Source organism: Enhydra lutris, unplaced genomic scaffold (assembly GCF_002288905.1).
Source record: "Enhydra lutris kenyoni isolate GAN:26980312 unplaced genomic scaffold, ASM228890v2 scaffoldscaffold34, whole genome shotgun sequence".
Lineage (NCBI taxonomy): Eukaryota > Metazoa > Chordata > Mammalia > Carnivora > Mustelidae > Enhydra > Enhydra lutris.
Genome location: NW_019154118.1, coordinates 15,181,204 through 15,193,064, shown reverse-complemented (window position 1 = coordinate 15,193,064; position 11,861 = coordinate 15,181,204). Strand labels below are relative to the sequence as shown.

Below are 11,861 nucleotides of genomic sequence, written 5' to 3'. Positions count from 1 at the left end.
GGGCAGGCGGGGGCCAAGAGGAGCATGAGGAAGGAGCAAAGCAGGGGAAAGCCCCAGAGTGTTCTGGAGGACCTGCGTTTGAAGGCTTGTGGGCTGAGGGAAAGCATGACACGTGTACTAGAAGATGCCCAAGGCAGTGTCTGTGAGCCAGGTGCCATTGCCATGGTGCGTCTGTGTGTCCAGCATCAGGCATGTGCCTGTCTTAAAGGTCTGGATTTGCCTGGGAGAGTAAGGACTTCTGTCTGTAGTTGGAGTAGGCTGAGTTCTAAGTACCACTGTCACCTCCCAGCTGTTTGCAAGCTCTCCCAAAGCGGTGTCCACCGGCCTTCCCTTCTTAACTAGTTAGGGAAGGTGGAGAATGGGGTGGGGAAAGGGGAGGAGGCTCTCCCCAGACTCTAGCTTTCAAAGCCTTTTTATCTAGTTTGGGGAATCGCTGGAGGAAGCCGGAGCTCAAGGGCCGAAACCCGGGGAAACTGATGGGGGAGTGGTGCAGACAGTCTGACAGCTTCACAATCCCTTGAGAAGGATGGCGTCTGCACCCCAATGCCCAACCCATCCCCTGTACGCACACCACCATCGTCTAGTCTGTAATCCAGGGACCTGTCCCCACCGAGCGACTTCAGTTCTCCTGCCCTCACTGTGTTCAAGTCGGCCCTTCGCCGCCAACCCCCCAGTCCAGGGTCCACACTGCGCCCGCTCTGGCCCCGCGTCGCCGGCACTGCTGTCCCTTTCGCCGTGCTCGCCCCCCACCGGCTGCGGGGCGGCATGGGCCCTTTAAGAACAGCCGGACCGGCGAGCAGTAGCTGGGAGGAGAGCGCAGTCGCCCAGCGGGCTCGGGAGGACGCGGCGCCCAGCACCGGGTTCTGGGAACCGGCTGTGCGCAGCCGAGTTGGGGCGCGCCCCCATCGCCCCTCCCCAGCGTTGTCATCTTTCCGCGGACCTGAGGCCCGGGCCCTCCCCGGTCGCCCGCCCCGCCCCGGCCCCGCCCCGGCCCGCGCCGCCGGGACCGGGAGCCGGGCCGCGGGTGCCGCAGCCGGAGGCAGGTGAGGAGGGCCCGGAGTCTCCATCCCTGGCCAGCGGCAGCGCCAAGCTTCTCGGTCCGCACCAGTCCGGGGGCGCGTCAAGGTGACTAGGCATGCGGGAGATAGGGAGGGGGGAACCCGCCCCCGGGGACTAGTTGGAGGCGGCGGCGGGGGGCGGTGGTCTCGAGTCCCGGTGGTGCGCCCGCCTTTGGGGAGAGTCCGGGACGCGCGGGCGCAGGGGAGCCGGAGGGAGGGGCCGGCCAGGGGACGCGCCCGGGGATGGGGAGGGGGATGCAGCGGGAGGCCCAGAGCCTCCTCTTCCTCCGCCTTCTCCCCTGTCTGCCCTGCGCGCACCCGCGTACCCTGACCTCCTAGCGGGCAGCCGCGGCCGGCCGCCCCTGCCCTCCTCCCCGCCCCCCAACCCTTCAGTCCCCAGGGGCTGCTGGCCTGCGGGGTAAGGAGATTAGAGCCGCCACCGGGAGGAGGGAGTGGGTGAGGGCTTCTAGGGGCTGGGCTGGGGCCAGGCTGGGGCCAGACTGGAGCTGGGGCTGCCTGGACCGAGGAGAGGTCGAGACTGAGCGTAGCTAAGACGGGAGTGGGGGGCAGGAGTGGGCAGATGCTCTGGCGGTGGGAAGTGGGGTGCTCCCAGTAGCGGGTCTGTCCTGAGAAGGAGGCGGGCAGTGGGGGTGGGGAGCATTAGAAAACAAGGAGGCTTTGAGCCAGGGCTTGGGGGTCTGCCCCGAACTGAGCAGGCCCTCTCCCTGCAGGCCGGCAGCGTGATGGCGGAGAAGGCGCTGGAGGCCGTGGGCTGTGGACTAGGACCCGGGGCCGTAGCCATGGCCGTGGCGCTGGAGGACGGGGCGGAGCCCCCAATGCTGACCACACACCTGAAGAAGGTGGAGAACCACATCACCGAAGCCCAACGCTTCTCCCACCTACCCAAGCGCTCAGCGGTGGACATCGAATTCGTGGAGCTGTCCTATTCCGTGCGAGAAGGGCCCTGCTGGCGCAAACGGGGTAAGGGAGCAGCCTGGTGGGGAGTTGTGGAGCCCCCAGGAGTTGTCTCTTAGAGAGCTGGAGGTCTGGGTGTCCCCTGTTGCCCGAGTTCTGCCCCAGGAGGCTCTGTGTAGCGGAAATCTCAGCCCACCGTGAGCTATGCACGCAGCTGACCCGCCAGGTCTGTGCTACACCACCACTCCTCCCCGCCTCCCCTCTCCCCTGCACCTGTGAGCTCTGAGGTGGGACACTAGGTTCAGCTTCGATTGAAGTTTTCCTCCTCCAAGATGACACTACAACCTCTGGTCCCTAAGTGGTCCTGGAGGAGTTTCTTTTATTTTAGGTAGAATTCCTGCCTTTGAGGCCTGGAACGAGAAAGTCCTGGGCTGTGTTTCGGCCTTCCTCGGGGCTTAGCAGTATCCTTGTACCTATAGACACTGCTAATTTTATTTTATTTTATTTTTATTTTTTTAAGATTTTATTTATTTATTTGACACACACACACACAGAGAGAGAGAGAGAGAGAGCAAGAGAGCGACTACAAGCAGAGAGAGTGGAAGAGGGAGAAGCAGGCCTCCCATTGAGCAGAGAGCCCGATGTGGGGCTCGATCCCAGGACCCTGGGACCATGACCGGAGCCAAGGGCAGATGCCCAACAACTGAGCCACCCAGGCACCCCGACACTGCTAATTTTAAAAGATGTTCTCATTCCCGTCATCTTACTTCATTCTTGCTGAAGTCCTCCGAGGCAGGGAGGGTGAAGGTTTAGCAGGCTGGGTGACATCCCCATGGTACGAGTAAGGAAACTGAGGTCCAGGAAACTTGAGTCACCTGACAGGGCCACACAGCAAATTAGTGGCAGAGCTGGGACCAGAAGCCAGGTTTGCCAGCTCTCTGTGGATTGTTCTTTCCTTCTTAACGTCCCTGGTGCTGCATTCCTATCTCCTCCTCTTTTCTCTCATCAGCGCAGGTGGGTAAGGTCTGGGCTTTTGGAACTTTCTGAGGTCCTTGGAACCTTCACCAGACCCTGGAGTCTTTGCCTCCTCCTGCCCTGGGCAGCTTGAGCTGGGAATAGAGAAGCTGAGGGTTTTTTTGGTTTTGCTTTTTGTTTTTCCCAGAGCTGGGTTTGGGTCAGGGGTGGAGCTGGGGCATTGTTCTCTGAGATTTAAGAAATAAGTTTGGGGTGCTTCTGAGCAGGGCTGAGAAGGAGCTGTCTCTGCATTCCCCACCCTCACTCTGCTCTCTCAAGAGTGCCCAAAAGGTCACAGGGCCTGAGCCAATGGCAACTGAGGCCTCTGGGCCCCCTGCTGGGGGCCCTGTCCCAGAGCAGCCTCTGGACCCTGAGATCAGCTCTGGGCAAATGAAGAGGTGGCCATATTTCTTCTTCTTTTTTTAAAGATTTTATTTATTTATTTGGCAGACAGAGATCACAAGTAGGCAGAGAGGCAGGCAGAGAGAGAGGAGGAAGCAGGCTCCCTGCTGAGCAGAGAGCCCGATGCGGGGCTCAATCCCAGGACCCTGGGATCATGACCTGAGCCGAAGGCAGAGGCTTTAACCCACTGAGCCACCCAGGCGCCCCAGAGGTGGCCATATTTCTTACAGCCCTGTTTTTCCTCAGTTTTAAGTAGATAAGTTATTTTTTTAAAGATTTTATTTATTTATTTGACAGAGAGAGAGATCACAAGTAGGCAGAGAGGCAGGCAGAGAGAGAGGAGGAAGTAGGCTCCCCACGGAGCAGAGAGCCCCATGTGGGGCTCGATCCCAGGACTCTGGGATCATGACCTGAGCCGAAGGCAGAGGCTCAACCCACTACGCCACCCAGGCACCCAAGGAGATAAGTTTTAAGGAGCTAAGAAAGAAATGTAGCTAGAGGGACTGGTTGCTTCAACCCACCAGCCAGGTTGGCGCCCCTGACTGGGTGCTTCCCTCCTTCTACCTTGCCAGCCCCCTGCTCTCTGCTGTCCATTTTGCTCTCTCTTCTGTCCCTTGCCCCTTTCCTAGCCCACTGTCCTTTTCTCTTTGACTTGTCTTTTCACTGGAGTCCCTCTCCCCTTGCCTGAAGGACGGAAAGCCTTTAGAGGTAGGCAGAGAGGAAGAGCGAGGGATTTGGAGAGAGGGTGGTGTCTGCCTTGCCCAGGTAGGGACTTGCCACCGGTCTCCCCTAATTATATATGATGTTTCTTGTTTTTCAAAACACTTTCCCATTAGTTACTATTAAACGTCTCACTCAATAGTCACAATAACCCTATTATGCCTTGGGAGGAGATCTTACTGTCCTTACTTTATAGATGAGGAAATGGAGATCCTCAAAGATTAGGTGACTTGACAAAATTGCAAGAGTTACTGACAGAGACGGGACCAGAACTCTGGTGCGTTTTTACCTGGAAGGGCTGACAGGTCCTTCCTGTGTCGAGCAGCTGGGGACCAGCAGGTGTTCGAAGACTGGGTTCCTAGCCGCTTGTCCACTGAATGACGTTGGGCCTCTCTTGGACTCACTTTCTTCATCTGTAAACAGGGACGATAAGAATCATCCCCACACAGGCGTGTTATGAAGCTTAGCTGAGACGTTATCTGTGAAAATGCTTGGTGAGAGGCAAGTATAAGATGATATATGTATTAGGCATCAGTGTTCAATCTGGTGCTTGGCTCGGATTAAATGAGGGGAAGGTTCCTCGTCGCCTGTTTCCTCTCCTGCCAAAGAAATCACTTCCTGTCAGTGGCTCTGAAAGGTGTTTGCTGGAGTGCACAATCACACGTCTCTCTGATTGGTGGTGATAATCCCTGAGGCAGAGGGATGGATCCTATGACTTCCCCTCTCCCAGGGAAGAACTTGCTGTGTGACCTTGGGTGAGTCACTGGATGTCCCTGGGCCCCAGCTGGCTCATCCGTGTTGCTATAGCAGCAAAGGAAGTAATGAGTTTGTAAACCCTAAAGCACCATCCGGGCCACCGGTGTGATGGGGACCCCATAGTGGACAGCAACTGAGTCTCCTGCTGAATGGATGTGTCCAGAGGGACAGCCGGGTGCTGCGGAGGGAGGGTGAAAGGTCACATCCCTTCACTGTCTCTGCTAAGCAGGTAGAGGGGAGAGGACACGGAGCTCTGTGGGGGGCGGAGGACGATGGTGGCGAGCAAAACCTCCAGTAGAGCTTGGTGTTCCTGCCTCACTGAGGGAGATCTGTAAGCATAGTAGGCAAGGCTTGCCTGGTGGGCTCCCTTCTTCCTCTCCACCACCTTGTTTCCCCAGGCGACGCCATGTAGTCTCTGACCTCCGCTTCTAGATATGCTCTCATGTAGCAGAGCTCTCCCTCCCAAGGACTGGAGAGCCTTGACTTCCCTCTCCATTTTTGATTGCTGCTCATCCTTCAAGACTTTCCTCAAATGCCACTTCTTCCATGAAGCCATTCCTGATTTTTCCCTTGTCCCTCCACCCTCTTCAATTTCATTTTCTTCATTCTCATTGTACATTATTTGTGCTTCTGTTCTAACCTTATTTTATCTCTCCTCAGATCCATAGATGTTTCCAATATTTTTTACCTAGACCATGACTTTCTTGAATGCAGGAAATGTGTCCTCTTCATTTTTTTGTCCTGTGTGTGGGACAGAGCTTGGAATGTAGTAGATATCAATAAGTGTTTGTCAAATAGAATTAATAATAAAATGTCACTTTTTAAATGTACTCTATGTGCCAAGCACTGTGTCATATGCTTTGCATATATTATCTCATTGCATCTCTATAGCAACCCTATGAGATAGGTACTGTCCTCCTCATTTTACAGATGAGGGACCTGGAGCTCAGAGAGGTTAAGCAACTTGCCTGAGGTCCCACAGCTGGTAAGTGTGGAGCCAGAATTTGAACCTCGATCCACCTGACTCCAAATCAGTGCACTTAATGCCTATGCTGCCTCCCCCAGGGAGTGAATGAATCATGAGATTTTTACCGGGCCATATCGGGGGCTGTGGAGACAAGCCTCCTGGGCCAAGAGAGCACAAAGAAGAAGGCTTTTTCAGAATGAAACAAAAGTTCTGAGAATCTGTTCTCCTAGAACCCATGGTGAGCCTCTAGTACATGCCAGACAGTCTGCTGAGGTCACAAAGATGAGTAGGACACGGGCTCTAGCCCCAAGCAGTTCACATACTAAGAGCCTGGGGGACAGGGGTGAGGGACGGGCACAACAACTAGCAAGCATGCTGGTGTGCACAGGGCTGTGCAAACACAGGGGACATTTAACCACTTTGCTCAGGCTGATGGTTGGCAAAGTCTTCCTGGAGGGAGTGAGAGTGAATACTGCATTTAAAGAGGGGGAGCAGAGTCATCACTAAACTTGATGCCCTCCCCATGCCCATCCACGAGGTGTGGCGGTCTTCTCCTGGCCTACAGGAGAGTGTTCTTGGTCTCTGGTACTTTGATGTTGGTACCTGGCTCTTCTAGGGGAACAGGCGGAGACGGTGTGAATCTCAGTGCGCTCGGAAGGCGTTTCTCCATCGTCATCAAACGCCACTCCCCACCTGGGAGGGAATTGCCTCGTTCGCTAGGGCCATTCCTCAGAGTTTCTGTTGCCTCTGTTCACTGTAACCCTGATCACAAGCTCCTTCCTCCCTTGCCGCAGGTTATAAGACCCTCCTCAAGTGCCTGTCGGGTAAATTCTGCCGCCGGGAGCTGATTGGCATCATGGGCCCCTCCGGCGCCGGCAAGTCCACGTTCATGAACATCTTGGCAGGGTACAGGTGAGGACGAGGCCGGGGTGGAATGGGGGCAGGAGCCAGGAAGAAGGATCCCCTGGGGAGCTCAGAAGGTATTCTGAGGTGGCCTTGACCACCCCTCCCCATCTGTGATCAATGTGCCTGCAGGGAGTCTGGAATGAAGGGGCAGATCCTGGTCAATGGGAGGCCGCGGGAGCTGAGGACCTTCCGCAAGATGTCGTGTTACATCATGCAGGACGACATGCTGCTGCCTCACCTCACAGTGCTGGAAGCCATGATGGTGAGGGCTGGCGTCCCTGCTCCCTCTCCCAGCCCCTGCTTCTGCCTGCCTTCCCCATCCTCCTCGGTTGGTGGCTAAGGGGACAAGGCAGGGCCCTCCTCCCACACGTACCTGACCTGCCTACTCTCTGGGCCTCAGGTCTCTGCTAACCTAAAGCTGAGTGAGAAGCAAGAGGTGAAGAAGGAACTGGTGAGTGGGGAAGAGAAAGGGGTGAGGACAGGACAGCTGCCCTTCCTTCTAGAGTTCTAGAGCCTTGAGTTTGCGGGGGCCAGGGGGTGGGAGACTGGACCCCAGGCTGGGACATTGGAGGCCAAGTGGGCTTAAGGGAACGCTTCTTTAAATTGGGGTGGTGTGGGGGTAGGGAGGAGCAGAGATTCTGAAGCTGACCTGGGGTGGGTGGGGGCCCGGGCCAGGTGACGGAGATCCTGACAGCACTGGGCCTGATGTCCTGCTCCCACACGAGGACAGCTCTGCTCTCCGGGGGGCAGAGGAAGCGCCTGGCCATCGCCCTGGAGCTGGTCAACAATCCGCCCGTCATGTTCTTTGATGAGCCCACCAGGTAGTTCTCCCCCTCCTCTCCCACCAGCATGCCGCCTCCCCTTGCCCCCCCACCCCCAGCCAGGGCAGGAGGGCTACATCTTCTCCACTGCCGGAGACCAGAGTCCATGCACAGCAGCCTCCCGGAGCCAAGATAAGGGCTTCTCCTCATTCGTTCCTGCCAATCCCGTTGCCGTAGCAGCCCATCCTTCACGCAGGCAGAAATCCTATGTCCTCCTTGATGGATGCCTCCCTCTCCCTCTCTTCCCCACAGCCAATCCGTCATCAAGTCCTGCTGACTCTACCTCCTTCCTCTGTCTCTCAGATTCGCCCCACCCCCATCCCGAGTGCCCGTGCTTAAGTTCTGGACCTCATCAGCTCTCGCCTGCAATTCTACCATAGACTCCTACCCTCTTGTCTTCAGTCTCTCCCAGCCAGTCCTCCCTCCGAGCTGCAGCCAGGGAGAGCTCTCTAAGAGACAAGTCTGGCAATACTCACTACCCCACCCCCCTTAAAAACACACAGCGATTCCCATTTGCCCTCAGAACAGTCAGAAGACATAGAGGTCTCGGCCTGAACCTACTTCCCCAAGCTTACATCTTGCTTCATGCTGGCTTGTATTTTATGCTCTAATAACACCGAATTGCTTATAATTCCCTGGGCCAGCCATGTGTTTCATGCCTCTAAGCTTTGCACATGTTGTGTCTTCTGTCTGGACTGCCCTTCGCCACCACGCCTGCCCTTCCGCCTTCAGCTGCCTCAGCTCCTTCCTCTTCCACACGTGCTCAGGAAACTTCTCTGACTAGCCCCAAGCCCCATGCCGCAGAGCTGAAGCCTCCCCCACCTCCCCGCCCCATGTTTCTACAGCACGTTCCACATCATCTCGAGTGATCTCTGTGCTTCTCTCTCTCCCTCCAGACCAGAGTCTATGTCTTAGCCATCCATCATGGTCATCCCAGTGCTGGCCATTCAACAGGTTCTCACTCGATATTTGCTTGTTAAATGAAATGGTGCTTGGGCTTCTTGGTACCTCCAAAGGCCGGCACTGTGTAGCATGGACAGGCTGTCAGGTAGCCAGAGGGGACTCCCTTCCTGCCAGCTCCAGCCCCTTTGGAGCAGCTGCCCCACATCAAGCACTCCCTTCTCTTGGCACTGCCCACCTCACCCCCCCCACCACCTTTCTCTGGACAGTGGTCTGGACAGCGCGTCCTGTTTCCAAGTGGTGTCCCTCATGAAGTCCCTGGCCCAGGGGGGCCGCACAGTCATCTGCACCATCCACCAGCCCAGTGCCAAGCTCTTTGAGATGTTTGACAAGGTGAGTGGCTCTGGGCTTCCCAGGGCACTGGCCTATGGCAGGGAGAGGGAGGGGCACTGGTCCACTGGTGGTGCTGTCCTCACCCCTCCGTTTCCACCTCAGCTCTACATCCTGAGCCAGGGTCAGTGCATCTTCAAAGGTGTGGTCACCAACCTGATCCCCTACCTGAAGGGGCTTGGCTTACACTGCCCCACCTACCACAACCCGGCTGACTTCAGTGAGTGGCAGGGCAGGGGGGCTGGGCTGCGGTGTGGGGCCAAATCGGGAGGATCGGCTCCCATGCCTAGGTCTCCTTGGGGAGGTCTCACTGTCCCCTACCTTCCCCACATACTCACGGAGGGGCTGGCTTGCCCTCGGGAACCAAGGAGTGATCTTAGCCACGCACTCCGCTCTGTGTCTCCCAGTCATCGAGGTGGCCTCTGGAGAGTATGGAGACCTGAACCCCATGCTGTTCAGGGCTGTGCAGAATGGGCTCTGTGCCATGGCCGAGAAGAAGAGCAGCCCTGAGAAGAACGAGGTCCCCACCCCGTGCCCCCCTTGTCCTCAGGTGAGTAGGGCTGGAGAGGGCAGAGAGGGAAAAGTGGGGGCGGGCAGGTGGGACCCTGGATGATGGCCCTGCTTAAGAGGCTGTCCCCCAGAGGCATCACAACCATTAGGGACTAGGAAGAACTCAGAACTTGGACTAGACCTACTGTGGACTGCAGTGTGACCTTGGGCACGTTGCTCAACCTCCGTTCATTTACGTGTTCAGCAAATTCTCACTAAGCATCTGTAGTGTGTTGTCCTCAGTGCCGGCACGGGGCCACCTGGTAAGCAGACCCGATGCTGCATCTCTTGCCTCGTGGCTCATGGGTCTTGCTGTCATCTCCAGGCCGGAGGTGATGACGCTGAACTCCGGTGTTACTGGGAGAACTAATCAGATCATTACGTAAATCTCTGCACCGGGGCTGGTACAGTGGATATTGGTTTGGTGCCGGTTCTCGTTCCTAAATGAGATACCATGACCCTGGAAAACGTCCCTGAACTGAAGGAGAGCTCGTGCAGCAAGCCAGTACAAACAGACAGCGGGCTTGTGCAGTGAAGGAACATAGGCGAGTTCCTGGTGTAGGGCCACCCGGAGAATGGGGAGATAACGCTCCCAAGTCCCACACTCCCCAGTGGCTCACGAGCAAGAGTTTTTCAGGCCATGACTTGGGGCAGAGGTCTTTTGAGAAGCTGGTTGTCATTGACCAGAGACCCCTGAGGTCATGCCAGCAGGCGCTCGGTGCTGTTTCATCTGGTCCCCAGAGGTCTTTTCCATCTCAAGAGTCTTGCCTCCTGAAAAATACCCTTATTCTTTATGCTCCAGGTTTCATTTGGTCCATCTGGCGATCATGTCTTTCAGGTAGTGCTGATGAGCCACTTGGAAGCTAGCGGGGTCGTGTTCCTACAGGTCCCTTGGTCTGTCCAGCTGCGCCCGGGGGCCCTGTGACCTCCAGTGTTCATTCTTTCATCTGAACTGACAAGCTGGATGCCAGCTCCAAAACCCAGGAGGGCCGGCTGCAGTTGTTGCCGCCATTATGATCATTGTTTAATACGATTGTGGCACAGGGGGCAGAAAGGCACTGTGGCCTTCGGGTAAATGTTTCTTGAGGGAGTGAATACAAGAAGAGGAGGGACTGGCCTACTCTTAGCCCCCACAGTGTCCTTGATGTCCTTGCGCTCTCCTCTCAAGTTTTTACTCACTCCTTACGTCTTTCACCGAATCTCGCTCTAATGCATGACCCTGGGGCCAGCTTCCAGGCATGCACCTCAGTGGTGGAGAGTCTCCCATCAGCAGGAAGGGCCTGGAGGAGCCCTGGCCTGGGGAAGGGCTCGAGGGTTTTCCATTACCAAGCTGGGTGTGCAGTGGGTGGGCGGGGTAGGCTCGCCTGACCCAGTGTCCTCTCCCCAGGAAGTGGACCCCATTGAAAGTCACACCTTTGCCACCAGCACCCTCACACAGTTCTGCATCCTCTTCAAGAGGACCTTCTTGTCCATCCTCAGGGACACGGTGAGGCATCACGTTGTGGGAGAGGAGGCTGGTACAGGCCTGCCTGGCTTTGGGGGGCATAGGATCTCAGCAGCTGGGATGGGAAGGCCCCCCCACCCCCACCAGCCAGCTGTCTCCCAAGGCACCCATGGGTCTGTGTGTCTGTGAGGGCGGCTCTTGAGTTCCTACCCCAGTTGGTCTGCCCATCCCTGGCCTGTGGCCCATCCCCTCTCCTCACCCAGGTCCTCACCCACCTGCGGTTTGTGTCCCACGTGGTCATCGGTGTGCTCATCGGTCTCCTTTACCTGCACATTGGTAACGACGCCAGCAAGGTCTTCAACAACACCGGCTGCCTCTTCTTCTCCATGCTCTTCCTCATGTTTGCCGCTCTTATGCCAACCGTGCTCACCTGTGAGCTGAGCCGCCCTGGGCAGGGGGCCGGGGGGTGGGTACTGGGGGTCAGGGTCAGGGGCTCAGACAGCAGCGCCTCACCTGCCTGTGTCCTCAGTCCCCTTAGAGATGGCGGTCTTCATGAGGGAGCATCTCAACTACTGGTACAGCCTCAAAGCGTACTACCTGGCCAAGACCATGGCCGATGTGCCCTTTCAGGTAAGCCTCTTCCTCCCTCCCCTCTGGCTTCTCCTATCCTAGCTTGCTTGCCTCCTTCAACCTTGTCACCTGCCGTCCTCTTTTTTCCTTCCCTTCACTTAACAGATAGGTGGGGAGTACCTACCGTGTACCAGGCTCTGTGCCGGGCATGGAGATCAGGCAATGAATAAGACAGATGGAATCTTGACCTTGAGGAACTGATGTTCTCATGGGAACAACCAATGACAGGCAGTGATGAAAATAATAGCCCTACAAATGCGTCTGTGGAGCTTTTTTTTTTTTTTTAAAGATTACTTATTTATTTATTTGACAGACAGAGATCACAAGTAGGCAGAGAGGCAGGCAGAGAGAGAGGGAAGCAGGCTCCCTGTCAAGCAGAGAGCCCGATG

At 56.5% G+C, this 11,861-nt stretch overlaps 1 protein-coding gene across 2 annotated transcripts in view; it reads left to right on the top strand.

Annotated features, from left to right (window-relative positions):
- The first annotated feature begins 1,801 nt into the window (after nt 1–1,801).
- LOC111153890 (ATP binding cassette subfamily G member 4) overlaps nt 1,802–11,861 on the top strand; it is a 12,912-nt gene continuing 2,852 nt past the window's right edge. The window contains exons 1-12 of one of the 2 annotated variants that reach the window (XM_022513183.1): nt 1,854–2,039; nt 6,627–6,744; nt 6,868–7,000; nt 7,139–7,189; nt 7,414–7,559; nt 8,729–8,852; nt 8,955–9,069; nt 9,257–9,380; nt 9,527–9,571; nt 10,806–10,884; nt 11,106–11,274; nt 11,372–11,472. In XM_022513183.1, coding sequence (XP_022368891.1) covers nt 1,859–2,039; nt 6,627–6,744; nt 6,868–7,000; nt 7,139–7,189; nt 7,414–7,559; nt 8,729–8,852; nt 8,955–9,069; nt 9,257–9,380; nt 9,527–9,571; nt 10,806–10,884; nt 11,106–11,274; nt 11,372–11,472 — 1,386 coding nt within the window. In that variant the 5' untranslated portion in view covers nt 1,854–1,858. Of the gene's footprint in view, nt 2,040–6,626; nt 6,745–6,867; nt 7,001–7,138; nt 7,190–7,413; nt 7,560–8,728; nt 8,853–8,954; nt 9,070–9,256; nt 9,400–9,526; nt 9,572–10,785; nt 10,885–11,105; nt 11,275–11,371; nt 11,473–11,861 lie in introns of both variants that reach the window. The other variant, XM_022513182.1, reaches the window with a different exon arrangement.